At 41.9% G+C, this 27,884-nt stretch overlaps 1 protein-coding gene and 1 long non-coding RNA gene across 8 annotated transcripts in view; one reads left to right on the forward strand and one right to left on the reverse strand.

Annotated features, from left to right (window-relative positions):
• Positions 1-26,180, reverse strand: part of WDR20 (WD repeat domain 20) — a 54,764-nt gene extending 28,584 nt beyond the window's left edge. For 6 of the 7 annotated variants that reach the window (XM_068540369.1, XM_068540336.1, XM_068540326.1 and 3 more), the window contains exon 1: positions 25,917-26,180. In XM_068540369.1, coding sequence (XP_068396470.1) covers positions 25,917-26,165 — 249 coding nt within the window. In that variant the 5' untranslated portion in view covers positions 26,166-26,180. The remainder of the gene's footprint in view (positions 1-25,916) is intronic. The other variant, XM_068540345.1, reaches the window with a different exon arrangement.
• Positions 26,181-26,420: 240 nt separating this feature from the next.
• The window catches only part of LOC137767460 (uncharacterized), a 36,744-nt gene continuing 35,280 nt past the window's right edge, over positions 26,421-27,884 (forward strand). Inside the window, exon 1 of the long non-coding RNA XR_011074530.1 lies at positions 26,421-26,840. This is a non-coding gene — a long non-coding RNA (uncharacterized lncRNA). The remainder of the gene's footprint in view (positions 26,841-27,884) is intronic.

Below are 27,884 nucleotides of genomic sequence, written 5' to 3' on the forward strand. Positions count from 1 at the left end.
AATTACTCTCAAATGATTTATATTATATATGTACATACATACACATGGAGGGAAGGGAGGAGGAATGGAGAAGAAGGGGGGAGGGAAAACACAAATGATAAAACAAATAGGCAAATTTTAAATAATTAGTCCATCTGAGGGTTCTTTGTACTATTACTGTCATTTTCTGTAAGTGAAATTACACCCAAATAATTTTTTATTAAAAAGAGATTTAGGAGGCATCGACACTAATCGCAATGTGTGGTCCTTGTTTGGAAACAAATTTAAATAAACCAATTACAAAATTAATTTGAATAAACTGATTATGAAACAACACTTATCTGTGGTAGTGGTTACATGAATCTACACGTGGGATAACACCACATGGAATACACACACACACACACACACACACACACACACACACACACACACGAACCTAGTGAAATCCAAATGCGCTCTGCAGACTTCACCAATGTCAATTTCCTGGTTTTGATATTATACTATAGTTATGCAAAATATTACCATTTGGGGGAAACTAGGTGAAGGGTACATGGGACCTCCTTGCACATTTTTTGCCAGTTCCCATGAATCTATATTTCAAATTAAAAAATAAATAAAATAATTAAAAGATCTTTATGTATCAAGAAACCAACTGTAAAAAATATTTATGAATCTGTCAAAGAACAGACTTTGATCAAATGTAAATTTTTTACATGTGAAAATATGGTTTTATTTCTCCAGTCTATGTATTGTAGAAAAAGTACAGAAGAAAACAGATGATGTTTGGGGTTTGCTTTAATATAATGCAGTAAGGGTGAGATAATAGATGAAATGAGACTAGTCATATGTAGACAACTGGCGGAGCCGGGAGACATTCTCTCTACTTCTGCGTAAGTTGTAAATTTTCTGTAATTAAAAAAGTTTCATTCTGTTTGAGATGTATATGTTTGCAAAGAGAACAATTTGAAAAGATATTCAGTAAAGTATTAAAAGTGGTTATTAAAGGGGGGGGGTAGTACTTAGATGACAATTTTTTGCCTATCTTTATTTCTAGCTTTTCCTCAATAATTATGTATTACTTGTGTAATTTTTTAAATAGAAAAAGAAGAAAACACAGGCCAAAAAACCAACTGAAACTATTTGAAAATTATTCTGGTAGTTTAAAAGCATGTCATGGCCTAGCAGAGAGTCACAGGAAAATATATGCCTTGTGAACAAACAGTAAAATTCACCATAAAAGGAAGCCTACGGTTACACGAAGTAAATGTATGAGCAGGGATGATATATCACCAAGAGGTGATGATATATTCTGAACTGGCCAAATCATAAGTTTCACACCAATTACGACTGCTGGTGTCTGTTATTAATATTTCTGTGGCACCAGTGATGTCACTCAATGAGATGAGACAGGACAGGAAAATTCTTTAAAGAAGCCAACCATTCAGGGGACAGATAAGGAGGCCGTGGCTGGTTCTATTGTTTCACTCTTCAAATAGTACTACAGTGTGAGAAGCATTCACTGTGTGCTCCTAATTTGCTACAGTGGCAAATACAGATAACTTTTCCCAGAGTCCTCTTTGGGAAATTCAATCTGTTCCAAGTTTACGTCCCAATTTTGCCTCTAATGTAGGTCTAAAATTGAATCCCCATCTTTCTCACAAGAACTGAACTGCGAATTTATCATCAATCCCATGCTTTTCTAGAGATTCTAGGCCCTAAATTATCCTCAATCCAGAAGAAATAGCTAAAAGGGTTACACAGTAGAATTTCTCCTTTGGTATTCGGCAATATTTTAACATTTAAAATCTGGAGGCCTGAAATAAAAATATTAGGCTCAAGAGGGACAGTATTGTATTTGTAGTCTCCATGGGGACAGTACTGCATTTTAAATGTAGGTTAGCAGGCCAACCAGCTGAATAAGCAGTTTCAAACTGAAGCCTGAAATCAACCATAATCCAAAAGGCAGCACTTGGCGACAATCGCACATTTGCTTCACTCTAAGCACTTATCATTCATCATCTCACATAATAAAACATATATAATTTAAAAATTGCAACTACTAGCTTAAAAAGTTAAATATGAAGCTATTCACAAAGAAGTGGACTGAAGAAGCAACTCATTTCCCAGCATGAATAATTCTGTAACATATCTCTATAGACAATGGTCTTCTGAGAACACAGGTAACCTAAGTCTCACATTCACAGAATCAGAAGACAGACAAACAGAGCTGGAGCGGAGCTTTAAAAAGTCACATTTGCTCTCAAGACGTTACAACTTAAGACCGAGGAAGCAAATTGTCAAAAATCACAAAATCAATTCATACCGCAGCTGAACTGGAGCTCTATACCCAGTAAACTCAGGAAAGGCACTAGAGTAGCCTAACCCAAAGCCCTCATTTCCGTCTCCTTTCCTTTCACCTGTGGTCTTCTTGCTTCTACATCAGACGTAACAACTAGCTGTCAGAACTTGAAATTATATTATTTATAACACAGAGTGAAGAAATACACAAGACTTCGCAAAACTCATTAAGCTTAGCATAAACCAAATGACGCTCATTTAGTTGGCACCAAGTTCCAACTGCTGCGAGCCTTCTCCAGGCTGAGAAGGGAGGAGGGAGAAAGGGAGCTGCTCGCCTCTTGATAAGTCAAAGCTCTGGAGCTGCTGTGTCCTGAACAACTAAGGCCGATACCCACTCCCACAGCTCTTTCCAAAGCCCCTGACTGTCTTCCAGAAAATCTTCCCTCTGCAGCCAAGCCAAATGCCCACTAATAAAATTCTGGCCAGCAGGGATGTACCCAAATTTTATATGCAAATACAAGAAGGATGGCAGAAATAGGCAGTGATTTTAAGCTAGGCTGCATAGACACTGAAAGCTAAGAAATGCAGGCCAGGAGCTCAGCTTGGTGGTACACATGGTTATGACAAAGGCTGAGGCTCCAAATACCAGCAGGTCCCATAAGCAGCATTTATAAGTTTATAAGTGGCCATAAACTAAAAGGCAGTCTTCAGGGGTGGTATGGAAAGATCTCATCTCTCCTCCATGTAGAGTACCGCCGCTAGATTTGTCTTTAAATTAGAAGAGACACACAATAACACAACATCCCCAAATTTTCTTGTTGTCCACAGCAAGTCTGAGTACTTGTGCTGTTCTCACAAACTTCTCAGACCTCAAGCACATACATGCTCGTCGGGCGGCGAGAAACCACGGCACACTCAAGACCCCAAAGGAGGGAGAGCATGGCAAAGCACAGAGAGCCAGCCAGGGCCTGTCCCGGTGCAGGACGAGGCTGAGAAAGGCACTGTGAGACTGTTTTCAAGCCTGGTCTTTCCCATTCCAGAAGGCCACCTGCCTTCATCACAGGTCTTCTGCCTGTGTCCCTAGCAAACACCTCAATTATTTGACATTTTTGAAGGGCCTAAATTATTTCTCTGTGGAAGCTCACATATCAATCCCATCCTCCACAAAGGTCCTAACGCAGGAAAACAAAAACACTGAATAGGGTACCATTTCAAAAATGTAAAGTGACATGTTACAGAGAAAGCTCTGGCTGAAAACCTACATTACACTTTGAGGAGTGATTAGGAGTGCAGACTGTGGAGCTAGGATGCCTGAGTTTGATTTGGGTTCTGCCATTCCTAGCGCTGTGAGCTTGGACAAGTTATTTAGCTTTCCACACTACTGTTTCCACAAAATGGGGAAATGGGGATAATACAATAGTTCCTACTATATACAATGTTTGAGGATTAGGGAGTTAAAATATGTAAAGCGACTGGAATAGTGCTCACTCAACAAGCTACCTAAGTATTAGCTATTATCATTATTAAGTAAATAATATCAATTCACATTTGATACATGCATTCAAACCAAGAAGTACAGTGAGTAAGCTTGGAAATAAGCACTTAATTCCTTGTAAAATAAATGTATTTTTCTATTTAATTGCCTGTCCAAAAATGTGTTTGGAGGGGTGGGGGTTTGGAAGTGAGGGAGCGAAGGTCAAAGAGGTGAGAGGAGCAAACAGAGCCTAAATAACAAGGCCTCTCCCCTCACCAGAGACGGCAGCTGTCCCCTGGGTCAAAGCGGCGCTCAATCTGCTAACACGTGTTCACTTCACTTTCGTAACACAGCTGGACTAAAGCAAAGCCAGCAAAATTACTTTTCCCAGCCAATTAAAAATTTTCTAAATTCAATGTAGCATATTTTTTTAAGTTGCAAAAATAATACAGGTGCACAGGCCAGAGTTGTGTCATATACCAATTTACACCTCAGCGAAAATACAAGTTGATTTCTGAGACAAAAATACTGAGTAGCACGTATAATGCAATGACTAAGTGTGTGAAAATACAGAGGCTGGGCTATGATCTCAAAGTCTCTTTTACCCCCAGTTCTCTGATACACTGTTAAGTAAATGAAGATTAAGAAAAGGAAATTAAACAGTCTGTGTTTCTATTAAAAAAAAAAAAAAAAGCTAGAAGGTTGTTGCTTAGTAGATGGGGTTAAGAATGTGAGGGGAGAAGTCCAGAAACACGGGCATTACAACCATTTGTTATATGACCACATGACAGCCACAAACTCACATGTACTCTCTGGGAACAAGGTTTTATATGAAAGGCAGTGTGATGTGCCAGAAAGGACACAGGCTTAGGAGTCTGACAGACCCACTGAAATCTCACGCTGCCACTTACCAGCTGTGTAGCCAGCCGCCTTGGCAAGTGAATTCATTCCTCAGAGCCTCCCCTTTCTCATCTATATATCAAGTGGGAAACACCACTCCCTATTTTGCAAAGTGTTTGTGAGGATGAGACAATGTATGGGAAAGCACCTAGTTTAGTGCCCAGCACCGAGTAGGTGTTCAATAAATGATAACCGTGATGATAAACAAATTAATCAATGGCTATTAATATAATCCACAAATTAAATGGCCAATAAGCTTTAACTGAGTGTTAAAGCTATGAGGAGAGCCCTGAATTAGATCCCAAAAGGCAGTGGTTCTCAAACTTTAGTGCATCAGGGACTTCCCTGGCGGTCCAGTGGTTAAGAATCTACCTTCCAATGCAGGGGACGCGGGTTCGATCCCAGGTCGGGGAACTAAGATCCCACATGCCCTGGGGCAACTAAGCCCACGCACCACAACTACTGAGCCTGCGCACCTCAACTAGAGAGGAGCCGCGCGCCACAACGAAGTTTCCGCATGCTGCAACTAAGACCCAATGCAGCCAAATTAATTAATTAATTATTACTATTATTATTTTTCTTCACACACACACACTGTATTTTAAAAAACACAAAAAACAATACTTTAGCACATCAGAATCACCTGCTAGAAACAGCGTGCTGGGCCCCACCCCTAGAGTTTCTGACTCAGCTGGTCAAGGCGGAGGGCAGAGATCTGCATTTCCACAAGCTCTCAGGAGATGCTGATGCTGCTAGTTGAGGGCCACGTGTAAGAGAATCTCTGCTGCAAGGGAAGCGAGAAGGGAAGCGAGAAGGGAAGCGAGAAGGGAAGCGAGGAGGGAAGCGAGGAGGGAAGCGAGAAGGGGGAAGCGAGAAGGGGGAAGCGAGAAGGGAAGCGAGAAGGGAAGCGAGAAGGGGGAAGCGAGAAGGGGGAAGCGAGAAGGGAAGCGAGAATGGAAGCGAGAAGGGGGAAGCGAGAAGGGGGAAGCGAGAAGGGAAGCGAGAAGGGACGCGAGAAGGGACAACGAGAAGGGAAGCGAGAAGGGACGCGAGAAGGGAAGCGAGAAGGGAAGCGAGAAGGGAAGCGAAAAGGGAAGAGAGAAGGGAAGAGAGAAGGGAAGAGAGAAGGGAAGCGAGAAGGGAAGAGAGAAGGGAAGAGAGAAGGGAAGCGAGAAGAGGAACCCTTCTGCTTTTGAAAATGTGACACGTCAAATATTTAGGCAAAGGTATAGTTGAGCAAAAAGGTGTGGGATGGCACTTGAGAAAAGACCAAGACAGACAGACAGACAAAACAAGTGTACAGGGGCAACAAGGTGTCAGCTTGGCCAGTTAAGTATCTCATTACGAGAACTGTCAGAAAGATTCTGAAGAGGCCATTGGTAGGCTAACTTTCTTACTAGGCTCAGCTTGGATTTTTGACAGTTTAGTAAAGTGAGCCATTACAAACCTTGAAAAAGTTAACCACATGGTGAAAATGGCAACTTCAAGCAGAGATGCAACAATAGGTAAGGCCAGGCAAGGTGGCACAGAAACAGGAAGAAAAGAGCAAAAGTAGTGAAGGACCACCACTGAGTCTATGCAGGTGATCCCAAAGCATCCTCCATCACTTACAGCCAGGACCTTCAGAGCCTTCAGTCTGCGAGATGATCACCCATAAAGGGAGCTTACTAGACATGAGAATCAAGCCCCAGTAAACCCTATTTATTAACGTGGCACAGCCATGCATTAATCAAGGGAGCTAAGAGACCTCAAACACGAGTCACTCAAATGAGGGGGTAAAATCTCTTATTTCTCTAGTTTTATATCATTTACTAAACATGTTCCTTTAGTGTAGTACATAATATTAATTAGCTATCATTATACCTATTATTACTAATCTTTTTTTTTAACACCTTTATTGGAGTATAACTGCTTTACAATGGTGTGTTAGTTTCTGCTGTATAACAAAGTGAATCAGCTATACATATACATATAGTCCCATATCTCCTCCCTCTTGCATCTCCATCCCACCCTCTAGGTGGACACAAAGCACAGAGCTGATCTCCCTGTGCTATGCGGTTGCTTCCCACTAGCTATCTATTTTACATTTGATAGTGTATATATGTCCAACTAATCTTAATCTTTATTTACCAACTGAAAGTCCTACACAATTTATCTCAAAACAATGCTCACCAATAGACTATACTTCAATCATTATTTTTAAGTCAACATTGGTAAGATAAAGATAACTATAACTTGGGAATTCCCTGGTGGTCCAGTGCTTAGGACTTGGTGCTTTCACTGCCGTGGCCCAGGTTCAATCCCTGGTTGGGGAACTAAGATCCTGCAAGCCACGCAGTGCCGCAAAAAAAAAAAAAAGATAACTACAACTTATAATGAAAAAATACACAGGACATCATGATCTACTCAGAGTTCAGCAGAAAACTGCTGACAGATTATTTTCCACATAAGACATAAGAAGTAAAAAAATGCTAAGATTGTTGTAAAAAAAAATAATAATAAGGGGGGGGGGGTTGAAACTCCATCTCACATCTTATTCCAGAATAAATCTCAGCAGTATCAAAGAGATGTCAAATGTAACTAATGAAACTTCAGAAGTACAAGAAGAAACCATGAGGATTTTAAAAAATAAAATTAGAAGGGCTAATAAGTATGACCCTAAACCCATAGCCAAAAGGGAAAAGACTAATACGTTTTCCTCTAAAAAATAAAATTTCTACCTAGGAAAAACCACCACAAGCAAAATCAGAAAACAAATGACAAATGGAACCAAATGTCTGCAACTCAGATCACAAATTAAGGGCTAATTTACATAAAGGAGAGCTCCTACAAGTTAAAAAAAAAAAAAAAGAAAGACCAAAATCCTAGTAGAAAAATGTGCACAGGATATTGACAACTCACAGAAAATATAAATGGCTCCTAAATATATGAAATGATGTTTATATCACTTTTCATTTATCAAACTGGCAAAGATCAAATAATAGCACACTGTGCCAGAAGTATAAATTGGTACAACCTGTGTTAAGATAATCTGTGCCTATCAAAAGTACAAATGCACATTCCTTTGACGCAGCAATTCCACTCACAGGAATTTATTCCTCAGATATACTAGCAACAGGTCAAAGTGATATATGTACAAGGTTCTTAACTGCAGCATAGCCTGTAACACCTAAAGACTGGAAACAACTTCAATGTTCATCAAAGAAGGAACTATCGTACAGTCATACAATGGGATATTGTGCAGCTATTCACAAAATAAAGAGCTCTTTACATACTGATAAAGAATAATCTCCAAAATATATTTCATAAAACAAAACAGAAATAAGGTACAAAACAGTACAGATGCTAAAACTTACCTTTTTTTTTTAAAGGAGGGAGGAATATATCTGTGATTTTATGTGTAGAACCATAGCCTGTCTCTGGAAATATACACATGAACATAACCCTGGTTACAGGGTGGCTAGGGGACAGGGTATGAGAGACGTTTCATTGCATGCCATTTGAACTTTGACCCACATGCATGTATTACCTATTTAAAAAATACAATATGCCTATGAGAAGTCAGAATATCTATGTTCTTTTTTAAATTTTTCCTTTATAGTGGAGTATAGTTGATTTACAATGTTGTGTTAGTTTCAGGTGTACAGCAAAGAGATTCAGTTTATATGTATATGCATATATCTACTCTTTTTCAGATTCTCTGCCCATTTAGGTTATTACAGAGTACTGAATAGAGTTCCCTGTGCCATACAGTAGGTCCTTGTTGATTATCTATTTTATATATAGTAGTGTGTATATGTTAACCCCCAACTCCTAATTTATCCACCCCCCCTCCCCCCTTGGTAAGCATAACTTTGTTTTCTAAGTCTGTGAGTCTGTTTCTGGTTTGTAAATAAGTTGATTTGTATCATTTTTTTAGATTCCACATATAAGTGATATCATAATATGATACTTGTCTTTCTCTTTCTGACTTACTTCACTTAGTACGATAATCTCTAGGTCCATCCATGTTGCTGTAAATGGCATTATTTCATTCTTTTTTATGGCTGAGTACTCTTCCATTGTATATATGTACCACATCTCCTTTACCCATTCATCTGTCGACGGACATCTAGGTTGCTTCCATGTCTTGGCTATTGTGAATAGTGTTGCTATGAACTTTGGGGTGATAATATCTATGTTCTAAATGAAGATTTCCTCACTAGGTTACCTGAGATAATAAGTTCCTTTCACTACGCACTCAATACTTACTGAGTTCTACGTGTGCCAAGCACTGTTGTAGGCACTGCATCCCAGCAGGGAAGACAGATAGAAACCCTCCTCTCGTGGACTTAGGAGGGATGCAGCCAGTAAACAAATAATCAAATGAGCATCAGAGTGGAAAGGGCTATGAAGAAAATTCAGTCAGGAAAAGGGAGTTGTGGGACTGAGGTGGAAGGGTGATTGTAGAGCCTTTCTGGGGAGAGGTATCGGAAAGCTTCTTTGAGAGGGACACACTTGGGCAGAAATATGAAGCAGTGAGGGAGCCAGCCTTGTTGGCTGCCCAGGGAAAGGATTCTTGTCAGAAGGAATGCATAATGCACGCAACAGCACGCATAATGGCTCTGAGGTTGGGACGTACTCCCCTTCAAGGAGGAGAACGGAGGGAGTGAGAGAGAGTGTGGCAGAAAATCTCATGGGGGGGGGAGGGGGGACGTACCAGATCATAATAAGGAATTTAGGTCTTATACTAAGTGATATGGAAAAGCATTAGAAATTTTTTAAACAATATTTATTTGGTTGCACCGGGTCTTAGTTGCAGCAGACGGACTCCTTCAGTTGCGGCACGTGGGCTCCTTAGTTGTGGCATGCAAACTCAGTTGTGGCATGCATGTGGGATCTAGCTCCCTGGCCAAGGACTGAACCCGTGTCCCCTGCATTGGGAGGGCGGAGTCTTAACCACTGTGCCACCAGGGAAGTCCCTAGAAATTTTTAAACAGTGGAGAAACGTGTTGTGACCTGTATTGTTTAAAAGATCCCTCTGGCTGCCATCAGGAGAAGAAACCGGAAGAGGCAAGGGTAGACGCAGGGAGCCCATGGAGCTCACTGTAACAATCCAAGTGAGAGACGGTGCTTCCTCAAACTAGCAAGGCGGTGGGGTGGAGGTGGGACGTGACCAGGTTCTGGATATAATTTAAGGCAGCGCCAACAGGCTTCACTGAATGGTTGCAAGTAGACTAAGAAAAAGAAAGAAGTCACAGGTGACTCCAAAGTATTTAGCCCAAGCAACTTTTTACAATGATCTAATAGGTTCATTTAAAAAAAAAAAGTCACACCTTCATACAAAGCTCAGCTACTCTAAAATGGGTTATAAATACCATCAACAGGGCTTCCCTGGTGGCGCAGTGGTTAAGAATCCGCCTGCCAATGCAGGGGACATGGGTTCGAGCCCTGGTCCGGGAAGATCCCACATGCCATGGAGCAACTAAGCCCGTGCGCCACAACTACTGAGCCTGCGCTCTGGAGCCCACGAGCCACAACTACTGAGCCCATGTGCCACAACTACTGAGCCTGAGCACCTAGAGGCGTGCTCTGCAATAAGAGAAGCCACTGCAATGAGAACCCTGCGCACCACAACAAAGAGTAGCCCCCGCTCACCGCAAGTAGAAAAGTCCATGCGCAGCAGCGAAGACCCAATGCAACTAAAAAAAATAATTAATTAATTAATTAATTTTAAAAAATTAAAAAAAAAAAGATCCCACGAGCCGCAATGAAGATCTCCCGTGCCTCAACTAAAGACCTGGCGCAGCCAAATAAATAAATAAATATTTTAAAAAATAATAATAACACGGCACAGGGACTTCCCTGGCTGTCCAGTGGTTAAGACTGCGCTCTTCCAATGCAGGGAGCACAGATTTGATCCCTGGTCGGGGAACTAAGATCCCACAAGCCACGCGGCCAAAAAATAAATAAATAGGACTTCCCTGGTGGCGCACTGGTTAAGAATCTGCCTGCCAATACAGGGAACACCGGTTCGAGCCCTGGCGCAGGAAGATTCCACATGCCACGGAGCAACTAAGCCCGTGCACCACAACTACTAAGCCTGCGTGCCACAACTACTGAGCCTGCGTGCCACAGCTACTGAAGCCCATGCGCCTAGAGCACGTGCTCTGCAACAAGAGAAGCCACCGCAATGAGAAGCCCGCGCACTCAGTGAAGAGTAGCCCCCTACTCGCAGCACCTAGAGAAAGCCCGCACTCAGCAACGAAGACCCAATGTGGCCAAAAATTAATTAATTAATTTAAATAAATAAATAAATGAAAGTGTGGCTCAATAAATAAATAAATAAATAATAAAAAAATTTTTTAAAAACACATGGAACATTTTAACTAGGTTACAAGGAAAAAGATCATTATGTTTCAAGTAACTGGTATCAAAAAAACATATTCTATGACCATACCATGTGAATAAGTTAATCAATAACAAAACTAAACACCATGAATAGAAACAAAAAAAATGCCTGTTCAAAAATTCAGGGTTAAAGAGGAAAATAAAATGGAAATTACAAAATATTTAGATCTTAATGACAATGATATTACCACATGTGTAACATACGGGTGACTGTTAAGGCAATACGTAAGAGGGATTTCTACAGCCTTGAGCACATCATTAAAAAGCAAGAAAGGCTAACAACCTATGTTTTCAATTCAGAAAGCTAGAAAAAGAATAGAGTAAATCTAAAGAAAACAAAGGAAGTAAAGATAACAGATATTACAAAACAGAAAACAAAGAAACAGCTGATTCTGTGAAACAAAATTTTAATTGACAAACTCTTACAAGTCTGCTCAAGAAAAAATTAAAATATGAATGAGGGGTGAAGCTCAAGCTGGTGACTGAGGCCAGTAGCTGCCTAAGAATGGCAGAAACCTGAGTGTCCCAGTGACTCCACAGCAGGTCCGTCTGCAGAGGGGGCCACAGTTCCAACCCAGAGATGGCCACATACATGATGGCAGACAGATGGTCCAGAAAGCAAAAGACAACAGGAGCAGAAGAAGGAACTGGCAAAAGTCACTATCAAGAAGGAAGCTCTAGAGCTGACAGTGACAGAGACGGAGCTTTGCTGGAGCGCATGCAGTGTGAGCTTTAATTGCCCTAACAAACAGATGTGTGCTTTCAGGGGAATACCCACTGGATTAATTTGTTGCAATAAATACTTTTTCCTTTGGGGCGGTGAGAAAAGGCACAAACAAACAATTTTAGGTACAAAAGATACAGATACAGAGGAGTATCTGTACTCCATATAATGGGAGTAAGAAAAGAAAAGGGAATAGGACTGAGCCACAGGGAAATCCAGTTAAAGACTAGGTAGCGCAGAAGGAACGGACGAAGGTGAAGTAGAGGGCGGCCAGAGGCACGTGGACCAGAGAGGGAGAAAGGACGTCAAGCTGAAAGTGTCAGGACAAGGAGGGTTTCAATAAAGAGAAGATGATCAGCTGTGTCAAATGCTGCTGAGAGGTCAAGGAAGCTGCGGGCTGCATGGTGTCCAATGGATCTGGCAGCCTGACGCTGAGCGACCTGTATCCTGAAGAAATTAGAGCAGTGGGAGCCAGGGACACACTGGAGTGGGGGGACAACTGCTGCCATCTGAATTAGTAATCGTGGAGCTGAAGCCGTTTCAGCTGATGACAAGACCCAGAGTGTCACTAGAGGAGAGAGCGCCAGAGGTGGACTACAGGAGGTCACTGGGGGTGGACATGGAAGACGAGAAATCGAGGTGCCAAGGTGTTTGATGGGTTATGCAGTGGATAGGAAACCACCCAGGATGGAGGCAGGAACTGGAGCAGAAAGGAAGGCTGTGAGGCAGGTACCAAGGTGTTCAATGAGCAGAGGCGGCTAGGAAGTCGGCTCATGGCCATGAGGAAGCAAGAGGAAGGCGGCATGAGTCTAAGGGCAGAGGCTGCACAGGGGCGCCAGGAGCGGTGGCAAATGGACCTACGCCTAGTCTAGTGCTGCTCACCGTGCAGCGCGGCAGTCAGGACTTGGCGGAGCCGTTCCAGCTCAGCCCGCACCCCACCCTCTGAGCTCTCTGGGACTGCAAACTGCGGCCACACCAAGGGAAGTTCTGAGCATAACAACCACCAATTTTTAACTAGCTGAGCTAATATCGCCCTCAGTCTTGCTAGCTACATATACACCTATTCCAAAATCCAGAGGGGGAAAAAAATGTAAGGAGTTGTACAATTCCTAGAATTAAGTGGGAAGTAAGAAGGGACTGGAAGGGAAAGTTTGAGCACTTTTTTCCAGGACACCAGGATAAGGAAGATGTCGCTTCTGAACAAAGCTGGCACCAGGCAATCAAGACACCAGACGAAGCTGCCTCCCGGGTTAGCCCAGAAGAACTCTAACAGCACAAGATTCGAGGCTGTGACTAATTTCTAAGAGCCTCTCAACCAATGAAAAGGGGCTGGCAAGCCTAGCTCTGTGAGCTTTAGTAACAAACGCTAACCATGTTTGTTTTGTGACAGGGATTTTGAGAGATTACTGAATTTACTCCAGTAAGTCCTTAGGGGACTCTAAGTTCAACCAACTCATTCATTTACAATCAAACACAATATGCCTACTATGTACAGGCACTGCAATGGATATAAGATGAATAAGATGATTTCTGCCCTCAAGATTCACTGTTTTGTGGAGGAGACAAAGATTCAAACAAAAAATTCCAGCACTGTGAAAAGGTGGGAGGACATTCATAATAGTCCAACAGCAAGAGCAAGGGAAAGAGAGGTTTCTAAAGCACGCAGAAGCACCATGCAGCCCAAGCTGTGCTCAGCGTGCAACTGCAGTGTGCTGTATTCCTTGCTTTACTGATTCATCTCACCATGAGCTCTCCTCTTGAGGAAAGAGCGGTGTCGACTATGTCTGGGTCCCCAATACCTAACGCAGTGTAAGACCTTCAGTGTAGTTTGCATCTCTTGGTTGCCCACCCAGTACTGATCTACAGATCTACTCTCCTGTCTGGTATCTACCCACACTGCAGCTCCAGCATGAGCTCCAGAGCAATCAGGATATCAGATAGTCCAATCCCCATGCTAAAGGTGTGGGTTAGTCAAGACTCCCGGTCAAACACTGCAAATTTCCTTGGCCACAAGAATGGGCTGGTAATCTAGTTTGGGGCAATGAGTCAAAGGAGGTTTGCTGGGGGCTTCTATGAAACAATCTTCTTTATTCTTCTGAGAAAGTGATTAGAAGAACTGTTCATTCTCATCCTGGGTACTGGCTCTCAACGTGGTCCACGTGGCACAGAAATGTGAAGCCTAGCACCCCAGCACTATTCTGCCATCGAAGACAGGTTGATACACAGTAGAAAGCAAAACCCGGAGACTCTCAGCAAAACAGAGCTGGTGTCCCAATCAATCCACATCTGAAGCCCACCTTACCTCCGGAATTTTCAATATCATAAGCCAACGCATCCCCTATAAAGTTTAAACTTGTTTGAGTTGGGTTTCCTGTTACTTGCAAACCAAAACATACCTAACATTATAATATATTCAAGGTATGCTAAATCCCCAAACCACTAGCGAATCGCTGTCCCCCAGCTGCTGTACAGCACATTCTAATGTTCTTCTCTTGCTTCCAGAAAAGTCTTTGTTAAGCCTAAATTTTAAAATGTAAATCTTTTCCCTCTTATTTAAACCTTGGAGAAGGGCAACTGGTTAACACCTAAATAATAAAACTGTGGCTCAAAATTATAAAAAAATTATAAAAGGAAATTTACAAATTTATAAACTTAACTATAAAAATATGAAACTTCTTCATAGCAAAAACAAGCAAGCACAAACACACATACACATGCACACCCCTAAGCAAAGTTACAAGACAGGGGACAAACTGAGAAGAAAAAAAATCTGTTAATTCATTACCACAAAGGACTCATCTCCCTAATGTATAAAGAGCTCCTTAAAAACAAAAAAAGCCACCCAAGATGTCCAAAAACCCAACAGAAAAATGGGTAAGGGATACGAAACGATTCATAGAAAAAGAAATACATTTCACTCTTAATATATAGAAAGATGCGTAACCTCACTTGGTACAGGGAAAAAACAAACTTATACTAATTTCTCACCTATCAGATCAAATGCAAAAGTTGGTGACACACTGTTGGTGAGGCGGTGGCTGTGATGCAACACAAATTAGTACAACCCCTCCCTGTGGAGGGCAGTTTGATGACATCTATTGAAAACATATATGCATTTACCCTTTGACTCAGCAGTATCTCCTCTGGAAATACGTACTACAGATATACCTGCCGCTGTGCAAAATAATATATACGCAAAGTTATTCACTGCAGCATTATTTGTAATTTAAAAAATATTAACAGTCGAGAGTCATCTGGTTAAATAAATTATGGTACATCCACAGCATGGAGTATAAAGCAATTATAAGAAAGAGGGAAGAAGCTCTCTATTTACTAATATGGAAAGATCTTCAGTATATACCATTAAGCAGAAGAAAACAAGATGCAAAATACCATACACAGTATGCTCCTTCAATTCCTTCAAATCTCTGCTCAAATATCATCTTATTTTTACAATAAGAGAAGGATGAGTCAGAAACAAATAAAATGACTATAGGGAGAGGAAGGGAACTGAGTGAGGGGTCGGACAGAAACGGAAACTAGAGGTCTCTGAATATTACCTTGTTTTATAGTTCCGATGTTAGAGCCACATAAATGTTTTACATAATTAAAACACACAAAAAATGCATTTTTGACAGCTTTATAAAGGTATAATGATATACAAAGAACTGCACATGTTAAATGTGTACGATGTGATGAGCCTGGACATATGCAAGCACCCATGACACCATGACCACAATCGAGGTAACAGACATACCTAACACCTCTCAAAGTTCCCTTGTGTCCCTTCATTTTTGTCTTTGTTTTTTGTAGTAAGAACACTTAATATGAGATCTACCCTCTTAACACATTTTGACGTACACATCCTGTACTGCCAACTACAGGCACTATAATATACCGCAGATCTCTAGAACTCATGCATCCAGTGTAACTGAAACTTACACAAAATTAAACTCTAAAAAGATCTCTCACGTACTAAAACTGGATTACAGTAACAGTTGCACGACTCGGTAAATTTACTAAAAAAAAAAAAAATGAATTGGACACTTACAATAGAGGGCAGGAAGGTACAATAATTTGACTGGATTAAGTCTGAAGAGGCGGTAAAAGAGAGAAAGCTGTAAAGACCACCGCCTCTCCAACTTTAGTGAGCACATGAGTCAGCTGGGGACCCTCCTAGAAGGTGGATTTGGATTCAGTAAGTCTGGAGTGGGGCCCAATTCTGAACTTCCAACAAGCTCCCAGGTGACGACGCTGATGGTGCTTGTCTGTGGACCACACTTCGAAGGGTCCAGACAACTAGAGGAGCTTTGCTCTAAGCAGCTGCTGAGAAATGGGGCAGTAGCTGCCCCAGGCAAAGGACCTGTAGGGAGTGGGTGGGGGCCAGAAAAGGGTTCTCCCCTTCTTTCTTAAGATGGAGGGAATAACAACATGATTGCTGTAAAATTTGATTCAGTCAGGGCTAGAACAGAGAGTGTGTGCAAAGGAAGTTAAAGCGATTAGCCACAGCATTTAAGACAGCAGTGTGCTGGAGAGAGCAGTGGGTGGCAGGAGAACTGAAGGAAAGTGATGAGGGTCCAATGACAGGTGGTGGTGACACAATCTGATAGCTTGAGTCCTGAAAGAGGATAATACACTAGGAATCTTGAAGGAGGATAATACACTAACATAGTACATCACCTCAGAAGTAGTACCAAAAGAAAGAAAATACATTAAAAAATATCTTTAAAAAAATCATACTGAAAGTTTTAGAAGCTAGGATATAGCCAACAGTTAAACGATCACCACTAAGGAAGATAATCTTATCCTCCCAAGACTTGCACAAGCTTCAACCCTCACAGAGCGGCTCATGACTTTCAGGAGGAGCCATCAAATGCCACAGCCTTAGGCCTTGGGCTTCTAGTTCCCTGGTTCAGAATCCTCTCCCCCTCAGTGCACCCACCCATAAGAATTCAGTTCAAATGTCACCTTGTTAAAACCTAAGTTCCCACTGCATTTGAGACAAACAAACATTACAATGTAATCAATCTTCTGAACCAAAAGGAACACAGAGTCAATCTGGTAGAGTAGTTCTTGTATTTCTCCCTCTATTTAGCACAGCAAGGGCAAAGAATGATGAGGAGGAAAACGAAAGGAAGCACATGGCACAACCAACTCAGAATTCTACATATTCAACTGCTTTGGAAAATATTACACCACCACAAGCACCACCAAGACCTCTCCACGGAGCTAAAAGTTTCACCTGACAGAAGGAACCAGCTACCCTCCTCGCATTCCATCACACACATGACACTAAAGAAGGTAAGCCAAAACATCTAATCAGGGTGCTGAAACTTTCTGTGCATGGACTCCTTCTCAAAATAATGTTTTTAAATACAAAAGATTACAAAGGAGATCAATTATATTAAAATACAGTTGTACTACATTAAACAAATTTAGGATTTTTTAAAGTTTATTTCACATTGAATAACAGGCTCTAGCAGCAGATCCACTAACTACTGTAATTTCAAAGCAGTGATGAGTACAAATGATATTTGATATGTCTGCAACAACCATAATGTGATATGCAAACATCTGTGATTTTCACTGGTAATAAAGTCACAGGTCTGTTACTACTGTGATTTGTTGCCTATATTCATAATTGAAGAACATGTTAAAATTCAGTTAGAAGTTCAGTTAAAAATAAGGATGTAAAATATTTCTTTCCATCTAGGTTGACATACCTCCTAAATTCCAATCAGATTAAGAAGTCCTAGGGAATTCCCTGGCGGTCCAGTGGTTAGGACTCGGTGCTCTCACTGTGGAGGGCCCGGGTTCAATCCCTGGTCAGGGAACTAAGATCCCACAAGCTGCATGGTGTGGCAAAAAAAAAAAGCCCTAAGAAGTGAATACTGTCTAAAATAGCAGACACCGTACATCTCACCACTATTTACTCATCCATCTTACCACTAGACTGTAGTCACCTTAGGCCAGGGACTGTCTTATTTGTCTTTGGGCCTATAGGTCCAATAAATGTTAGGTGGATGGACAAGCCATTTATTATTCTACTGGACTGTGAACTCCTTGATGGCAGAGATTCTGTCTCAACAACAATATAGAGCAGGCACTCGAATCTTGATAGAATAAATGAGTGTGTGGATATCTTGTCTCCTTGGTTAGAAGATAATCCTCTTAAGGTCAGGGATAATGTCTTATACTTCTTTGATTTCCCATAGTCTAGTATACTGCTTTTCACATAAAGCCACTCAAATATCTATTAAATGAAGCATTAAGACATGTCAGAGCCTCTGAAACAAAGCTCAAAGTAAGCAGAGAATGAGCACCTGTACCAGTTTTGCTGTAGCAGGAAAACAAAAAACACACACAGCCCAACAGTGAGCCGGCTGTGAACCAACCAAAGGAGAAACAGCTTAAGGTCACAGGGATAACCTACAATGTGGTTACTTGAAAATACATTAAAATATTCCTATTCTTACTTTAAAATACAAAAACCTTAAAAATTCCTTCCTCGTGAATGGTTCTTGCTTCTTTCTCATAAAATCTACAGTTTCAAGTACATTTTCCTACTGCTACAAAACAAGATAAAATGTAGCACAGACTGACTTGGCCTGTTTTTAGTACAATGTATCCTACTTTTAAAAATTCCATATTACAAAATAGAATTGACAATGCAAAACATTACTCAGTTTACAAATTACCAATTGGAAGAGAAGCTGTGAAGTTGAGAAAAATGCTAAAAGAGTGGGGGGGGGATAAATTGGAAGATTGGGACTGACATATACACACTACTATACATAAAATAGGACTTCCCTGGTGGTGCAGTGGTTAAGAATCCACCTGCCAATGCAGGGGACACGGGTTCAAGCCCTGGTCCAGGAAGATCCCACATGCTGTGGAGCAACTAAGCCCGTGTGCCACAACTACTTAGCCTGAGCTCTAGAGCCCGTGATCCACAACTACTGAGCCCACGCGCTGCAACTATTGAAGCCCGCGTGCCTAGAGCCCGTGCTGCGCAACAAGAGAGGCCACCGCAGTGAGAAGCCCGCACACCGCAACGAAGAGCAGCCCCCGCTCGCTGCAACTAGAGAAAGCCCGCGTGCAGCAACGAAGACCCAACACAGCCATAAATAAATAAATAAATAAATAAATAAATAAATAAATAAATAAATCTATATTAAAAAAAAAAAAGAAATACAAGGCTACCCATTTTGAAATTTACAAAAATGTGATCTGTACACAACATTTCGGGAAAAATCATCTATTTGAAATCCAACCCCAAATTCTTCCACTAGGCAGAGAAATACCTCTTCATTTCACCTTTACTCCTTAATTCCACCTGATGCCTATACTGCTTATGCCATGCACTGAGCACACACCTTCTACTTTACCTTACAATTATCAAGACAAAAATACAAGCTCCTTACAGACAGGGAGTGTCTTAATTTACCCTCACATCACCCATAGCAGACAGTAGTAGCTTGTATGTAACAATTCAGCAATAAACACTTGATGAATGAGGATTACTTTTTTCAAAGCAATATGCATCCTGCACTCTATTATGAAAAATAGATGCCAAATGTTCAGAGGATAACTTGTCATTGATATTCTGAATTATTAATGTCCTGAAAATTAAAACTGAGAATGTCTGCCAATTTATTTCTATTTTTGATATCTATTCCTAAATAAACAAATAGGACATTTCCTATTTCCGCACAAAGTAACCTAGCTGAAATATAAATAAAACTGTTCTCTAAGACATCAAATATCAGACTACAAAAATCTTTACATTTATTTTTATTAAAAAAATTTTTTTTAATTAATTTATTTTATTTATATATTTTTGGCCACACTGGGTCTTCGTTGCTGCTCACGGGCTTTCCCTAGTTGCAGCGAGTGGGGGCTACTCTTCATTGCAGTGCATGGGCTTCTCTTGTTGCGGAGCATGGGTTCTAGGCACGCGGGCTTCAGTAGTTGTGGCACACGGGCTCAGTAGTTGTGGCTCGTGGGCTCTAGAGCGCAGGCTCAGTAGCTGTGGCGCAAGGGCTTAGTTGCTCCGCAGCATGTGGGATCTTCCCGGACCAGGGCTTGAACCCGTGTCCCCTGCATTGGGAGGCAGATTCTCAACCACTGCACCACCAGGGAAGCCCTACATTTATTTTTAAAATAAGGTTCTTTAGGCATATAGCCAAACTAGTCAGTGACAAAATCCACTAACTATGTTTTGATTCTTGCTCAAGTTTTCTACCAGAGCACAATAAACAAATAAAGGCACCAGATGATTAACTCAATGTTAATAAATATAGGTGACAAGTCGCTTGAGGGCAAGACCTTGTCTATACCCAGCATCTAAAACATATCTAGTACCTCATATCTGGTAGGTGTGCCCCACAAATATTTGCTGAAAGAATGACACTCATGACTAGCTCATGGATCTCACTGACACACTCTGGAAGCTTCTTACCATTGCTTACATCCACCCATGGAGTCTCTCAAAATCTCATCACCGTCCTCCTCTTCAAGGTCAAGAGAACCAAGGTATCATATGAAAGTTTCTCAAGCCTGCTTTAAGGGATAAATTAACATGCTTTTCCCTCAGTATAGAAGATGCTATAGTCAAATAACTAAATCTTTATATCAATACTTCAGAAGTCATTAAGTGGCCTTTAATGGGGAAAAACAAAAACAAAACAAAAGAGATTCCCATCCAATTCCACAAATGCCCTACTAAATTAAGTACAAAATTTCTTAAAGTAAATTTGATATAAAAAATTCTAGACTTCTAAGCCTTTTTCTAAATAGTAAATGGAGAGCAAAGAGATGTGAAAATAACAAATGGGGAGAAGGGTGCGAACATGATCCTCTCTGGAGCAATCCAGTATCTAAAACTAGTCTGTGGATAAAAACCTTTAAAAGGCATCTAGTTCCCCCTCCCACACAAAGCGTGAATCCCTCAGTCACCAACAGGTAGTCCTGCAGTCTTTGATAAAGAGACAGAATACTTCCTATATGGAATGCTCATTCTCTCTCAAGTCAACCCATTACCCTCCTGGATAACTCCAGCTCTAAAAATATTCTAGCTGCTATTTCTTTTTTTAATTTTTATTTATTTACTTCTTGGCCGCATCTTGCGGCACGTGGGATCTTAGTTCCTGGACCAGGGATTGAACCCACACCCCCTGCAGTGGAAGCACGGAGTCTGCTTCCACTGGACCGCCAGGGAAGGCCCTTTAGCTGTTATTCTTAACTGAACTTCTGGCTCCAGCTTCATCTCAGCCTGGTGAGTACCCACGCTTTTTCTAGCATAAAGACCTAGAGTCACTATGTGTTCAACTTGCTTTCAAAACACACCTCACTCTTCCCAATTCCCATTCAGAGAAGCAGGCAAAGAATCCAAGACATGAAGACATCTCCCCAGTACAAAGATGAATTTTCATTTAAAAATTATTGAGCACAGAATTATACAACCTTAAGAGTTGAAAAGGCCTTGGACACCATCCAATTCTACCTTTCATCTATTGTAGGAATTGCTTCAATCTCTGGACATTTGTACAGAACATTTGTGGCCTAGAATGTTAAGATGGGGGGAAAAAAGTAAAAGCTCTTTGATTTGAATGTTAAGTAATTCTGAGTATAGCTTTAAAAAGTTGCTTGATTCAATTAAAAAAGGTGGGGTCATGGAGGGTTAAGTTAGGAGTTTGGGATTAGCAGATACAAACTACTATATATACAATAGATAAACAACAAGGTCCTACTGTATAGCACAAGGAACCATATTCAGTATCCTGTAATAAACCATAATGGGAAAGAATATGAAAAGGATATGTATATATACGTGTAACTGAATTACTTTGCTGTACACCAGAAACTAATGCATTATAAATCAACTATACTTCAATAAAACAATTTTTTTTAATTTGAAGAGTTGTTTGACAGTACATAGATCTGGTAGGTAACATGGTTTGATAGAAGCAGATCAAAAGTAATCCGCACCATTTGTCTACTTTCCACTACTTCACTGTCTCTTGCTACATAATTTCCCAGTTATAAGAAGCTAAATTTGTTACCAATAATTTTAAATATCTTTTGGGAATTCCCTGGCAGTCCAGTGGTTAGGACTTTGTGCTTTCACTGCCAGGGGCCTGGGTTCAATCCCTGGTTGGGGAACTAAGATCCCACAAGCCATGCAGCACAGCCAAAAAAAAAAAATATTTTTTTAAATTAAATAAAAATGTCTTTTAAAAGATGTGAGCTACTAAAAATACCTGTTACTTTTGGGCCCAAAATTGAACAGATTTTTAGCTCCTAAAGATCTTTTTAAAGTAAGACATTAAAAAAAAAAAAAAAAAAAAAAGTAAGACATAGATGGACAGAGACGCTTTATCCAGTCATTCACTCAACAAATTAACAGTAGGTAGGGGTCTACTCTATGCTGGATGCTGTGCTGGGCACTAGGAAGACAGAGAAAGCAGAAAAGACATCCTATTCTAAGGGAGCTTTGTTTACAGAAGAGACAGAGAATTACAAATTGAGAAAAGTGCTAGAAAGGCAAAGTACAGGATGCTATAAAAACGTGTAACAGGGAAAACTGATCTAGCCTGCGAATTCAAAGGACATGCTGAGGAAGTGATGTTTAAGCTTAGATCTGAATGGTGGCCATTTGCATTTATGTAAAAACAGATCTCCATAAAATGAAAGGGTTGGTACAATAAGCCCAGTACCTTTGGCATCTTTATCCTAAAACCACCTCTTTTTTAAAAAGAGGAAAGCAAAGTATGCTATAAAGAGATCTGAAAGCTAGTAGCTGAAAGTTCTTTGGGAGGCGGGGCAGTGTCTCACTCATCTTTGGTTACCCCACATCCCTTTGCCTAGTATAATTATTACCATAGTAGTCACTCAAATCTTTGCTGAAATGCTGAGTTCACCCTCCGTATTAAATCAATGTTCATATTATTTTTAGCTCAGCAAAACAAATTCACAAAACTAGATGTCCTCACACAAGAAACCCTACTCCGAACTTCAGTTTTGAAAAGAAGATGCGTGATGAATTGGGAGAGTGGGATTGACATATATACACTAATATGTATAAAATGGATAACTAATAAGAACCTGCTGTATAAAAAAATAAAATTCAAAAATTCAAAAAAAAAAAAAAAGAAAAAGAAAAAGAAAAGAAGATGCTTTCATCTACCTCACAGGATTGCAAGATTCAATGAGATAACACAGGGTAAAACGCTGGGGTAAATTCTGAAGTGCTTGGAGTATTCGGTTATCTGTGTAACCAAAAAGCTAGATCAGTCTCTTCTCACTAAGACAGTTCTTTAGATTCAGTTGTGCTTCTTTACCATTAATTCTTTACCATGAGAAAGAAACTGCATCACAGGTTTGCACATGCTCTCTAGCCTTGGCTTTCTCTGAAGGGTGGGACTCCATGAACTGAAGGTGCCTTCTAGCTCTAGAAACTGACCTGTAAGTGTTTTAAAGGGACGAAGATTACACTCCTTAGCTTAGATTTTAAACTACCTCCTAAATCTGGGATTAAGAGATACAAATGATTATGTATAAGACAGATAAGCAACAAGGATATATTGCATAAAATGGGGAATTACAGCCATTATCTTATACATTTAATGGAGTATAATCTGTAAAAATACTGAATCATCATGCTGTACACCTGAAACTAATATCATATTGTAAATCAACTATACTTTAATAAAGTAATAATAAGACCTAGTTTCCACTCATTTCACATGCAGATTTAAGTTGAATGTATTCATCCAATTTAAACCTTCTGAATGTTCTAAATAATCTGATTAATTGTTGTAAAACTTTATATGCCCCAAAGAAAAAAAATTTTTAAAGAGTCAAAACGACCAAATGTCAAAAACAGATTTATAACTCCTAACCCCAAAAAGTAAAATTTGGTTTTTCGATTAAGGAAAAGTATCTGCTCTGTTATAAAATCAGAAAAAAAGTCACAAAAACAATCACTTGTATTCAGAAATAACAAAAAATAAATGCAAACTCATTCATGGAAACCGAATTGTTTAAAAAATTACAGTGGCTAGGAGACAGTTGAAACGTCCACCATATAATGCAAATGTATCTACAAGATACTACCACATGAAAATGAAACTTTACAAAAAAGTTAATGTGCTCAAGTAAATTATGCAGCTGAAGGCAAATCTACATGTTTAAGATTTGTCTTGTTTAAAATAATTTTTTGCTGTAGCTTTGAAAAGCTCTCCTAGTTTATCCTTCATTCAATAGTATCCCACTAAAAGAGGACACTATTATGATACTTCCAGGCAAGAGACATGTTTTTATGATGCAAACCAGAGCTACCAGATCCAGATAAGGTTTGCCACTAGAATGCTTCAGAAATAATATACTTTAATAGGAAACTTGTTTAAAAAGGTAACATCTACACTAGTAATCGTTAATATATTTAGTTTTTATGCACTTTTAAATTTTTATGTAAATCCATTTAATAACTTAAAATTCTAAACTTGTTACCAGAGAAAAAGCTGATCCTTTCAGTCCTTGTATCAATGTCAAGATAGCAGCTCCTGTTTGACAGATGCTCTTAATGACTATTTTAACTATATTTTACATCTACTGAGTGTTTCGGGGCTTTAAAGTTCATTACAGTCATTATGCTATTAATCACAACGGGTGTACCACAATATTCTCTTTCTAAAGAGCTGCAGATAGAAGTTAAGTAACTCTTACAAGGTCACGGAACAAGTCAGTGACAAAGTTGGGGATAGGACTAAAACTTCAGCCCCTAGACTACTAACTAGTTCACACTTTTCCAATTCCGAAAAAGTAAAGTCAAGCGATTTACTTTCAGTAATTTATAACAAGATACCTCAAACACAGTAGCACACTTATCATAAACGCTAACAAAAAGACTCCCCTCGAACAAATGAGACAGCTTGTTACATTTAGATACCACCGTCACATCCCTAGTTCTTGTAACTAAGCAAAAACCTACTGCTTCTGGATATAGTAAATCCTGGAAAATGTCCACCCTTCAATATATACAATTTATTTTCACACTAACTGACTATTTATAAATTAATCTGTTATCACCTTCTCCCACGCCCAGGTACTGTGTAGGGCAGTAATTTCCTCACTCTTCCAAGAGTCAACTCTAAGACCACATATCTCAGAAGTAAGCAGTTCTCAATGAGAACAAAGTTACGTAGCCAATGAAAGAACAGCTCTAATAAGTTGCTTCTTTTTAAGAGATATTTTTAAAGGATGATTACATGCTTGACAGCATTACTGTTAAATCGCCCGCCAAGCATAATGGTTCTTGTGATGTAGCTTTTGAGGCATATCCCTCCCTGTTTCGGACACAGTCTGACTTGTTGGACAAGACTGATCTGGGCACGCTCACACACAACCCCTATGAACCAGCCCAGTCCACTGGAAACATCTTCTGGACCTCTTAACTGTAGTAGTACTCAGCCCTTCCCATACCTATAAGGGACAGGAGGACCCTCTTTAACAGTCTCTCAGGAGAAGGTTCCCTTCGAGGAGGCAGTGACAGCCGTCCTCCCTCGGATGTTTCTGGAAACAAAGTGTTAACACCAGAAGGAGAGGCTCCTAGGAAGTGTCAGTGTGGCAGCAGGTGGAGTAGCCCTTCGTGCCGAGCAGGTCCTTTCTGACCTAGTCTCAAGTCCTCCGCTTCCCAGCCCCGGTTCCGCCTTACAGATCTTCCCAAGCCGCCCCGCGTCCCTGGTCTCTAACCCAGAGCGAGACTCTCCACCCTCCTGGAAGGCGAGGCGGCCTCAGCAGACCAGACGGCCACCCCACCTCTTCCGGGGACTCGCAGGCCCGCTCCCGGGCCGTGTCAGAGCCTGACGGACCCGCAGGGGCGGCAGCCGGCCCTTTCTGGGGCCTCCCAGCCGGAGCCCCGCACCCCGCGGTCCCGTTCCACCGCCCCCCCCCCGAAACACCACCGCCACCATCCTCCTCACTCCCGAATCCCCCTTCCTCAGGAGCACTCCAGTAGAGTTACCGGCCCACTCAAAAGTAAGAGCGACGGCCAGCCCATCGGTCACCCTGGCCCCCGCTGTCACCGCCCTGCTCCTGGCCTCTGCCCACGCCGCTGGCGAGCCCCGGTGACGCCCGGGTCGGTACCTTGCGGACCCCCTTGTAGATATAGAAGTAGAGCTCCCGGCCCACATTGAAGCAGAGGCGGTCGCCGTTGCCAGACTGGTCGTTGAGGTTTACGAAGGAGACGCGGACAGGGTTGGATCCCTGCGAGTTGAAGGGCACCCGGTTGGGCCGGCTGTACTCCGAGTGCGGCAGCAGCTTGTACAGACCTTCCCGGGTGGTGAATTGGGTCTTAATCTCGTTCATCTCCTTCCCTCCTCCCTCCGTCGCCATCTTGGAAAGCAGCGTTCATCCTGCCCTAAGTGCCCGGATCACGCCCACCGCGCAGGCGCCGTCCTGGGCTCTCGCCCTCCCCCCGCCCCTTCCTCCTGGCCCCTCCCACCCGCGAGCCGGCCCCGAGGAGGCCGGCGAGGAGAAGGGGCGGGCTTGTTTACGGCCCGACTGCGCAGGCGTGCTCACCTGGCGCGCTCCACGCTGCAGGGCGTCCGCAGGCTCCTCCCGCGGGCGGGGCCTCCGGGCCACCCCTTTGTGGCGCAGGTGTTGCTGTCCGGGGTCCGAGGGCGGCCTAGCGGTGCCGCCTACCCCGCCGCCCCGGTGGGGCTGAGCCGGCAAGGGGAAGCCGCGGCGGTGCTGCGGTCGGCGCCGCTGAAGGGAGCTCGCGGCGGCCTCCTCGGCTGCCTCGGGCCCTGTCCTGAGAGGTCCCGGGACCCCGAGGAGCGGAGGAGAGAGCCGTCTCTGCCGCCGCAGATTCGGGGTCAGCACGTGGGGTGCCGTGAACCGAGCGCTCAATCCCCAGTCTTCCACCCGCAGGAGGGTGCGGGGGAGCCCCGAGTCCGGGAGAGGGCCGGTCCCCCTGCCCTGGGGTCTCCCCTCGGCCACCCCGCACAGTCGTCTGGATGCCCGGGTCAGGAAACCCCTGTGCACCTCCCCGAGTCAGTTTCCGAGAAGGTACTGAAGGACCTCAGTTTTCCGCTTCACCATGTTTTGTTTTGGTTTTTTTTTAAGGTGGGGTGGAGGGGAGAGGAGCGTATAGATACACAGCATCTGTGTTTGCAAGTCAAATATCTGAATACCTATCTGTAGTGAGCATTGGCTAATTTTAAGGAAAGCAGGTTGTGTTGGCGCTTCTGTTTCTTAAATTTGTCTCCACCAGGTGTTTAGAGAAGGGAGGGTCGGGTCAGGTCGGGAAATGGCTTTGGGAACCAGAGACTGAATCTAAGCATGATTCACTTCTCTTGCTCTCAACAGTTTATGAAGAGCTCTTAGTAAAGTTGGAGGCTGTTGTTTTTTTTTGTTTTTTGTTTTTTTAAGGCTCAAGTGGAATCTGCAGAATTGTTCACTAGGCATAGTTGTGTGGATATACTGTACTAGGTCTAGATTGTAAGGCAGAAAAACAAATTGTAAGGCCGGCACACGTGTTGCAGATTAAACAATCACCGTTTTGTAGCTGGGTTTCTTGGCATGTTGCAGTAGAATACGAAAGTTTCTAAAGTGACAGAAACATCCTGATAGAATTTCAGGTAGGGGTGGTGGGGAGCCAACATCTGATTTATCCCTTTAAGTACAAATCATAGCTGGAGTGTCACAAAAGAAGTAGAGGGCGGTAGGTTCTAAAGAGGAGTCTGAATCCTAAACATCTTACATACATAAGCAGGTAATGACAGTGGAAACTGTGCCAATGATGTAATAATGCATTTGACAGTAACATCCTGTATCCTTTGTACATGCTGGCAAAAAAGCACTGGAGTAAATCCTACTTAAAGAATAAATACCTATGGGCTTCCCTGGTGGCGCAGTTGTTAAGAATCCGTCTGCCAATGCAGGGGATACGAGTTCTGAGCCCTGCTCTGGGAAAATCCCACATGCCGCAGAGCAATTAAGCCCATGCACCACAACTACTGAGCCCACGTGCCACAACTACTGAGCCCGCGTGCCTAGAGCCCGTGCTCCGCAACAAGGAAACCACCACAATGACCAGCCTGCGCACCGCAA

The sequence above is a fragment of the Eschrichtius robustus genome, chromosome 1 (genome assembly GCF_028021215.1).
Source record: "Eschrichtius robustus isolate mEscRob2 chromosome 1, mEscRob2.pri, whole genome shotgun sequence".
Classification (NCBI taxonomy): domain Eukaryota; kingdom Metazoa; phylum Chordata; class Mammalia; order Artiodactyla; family Eschrichtiidae; genus Eschrichtius; species Eschrichtius robustus.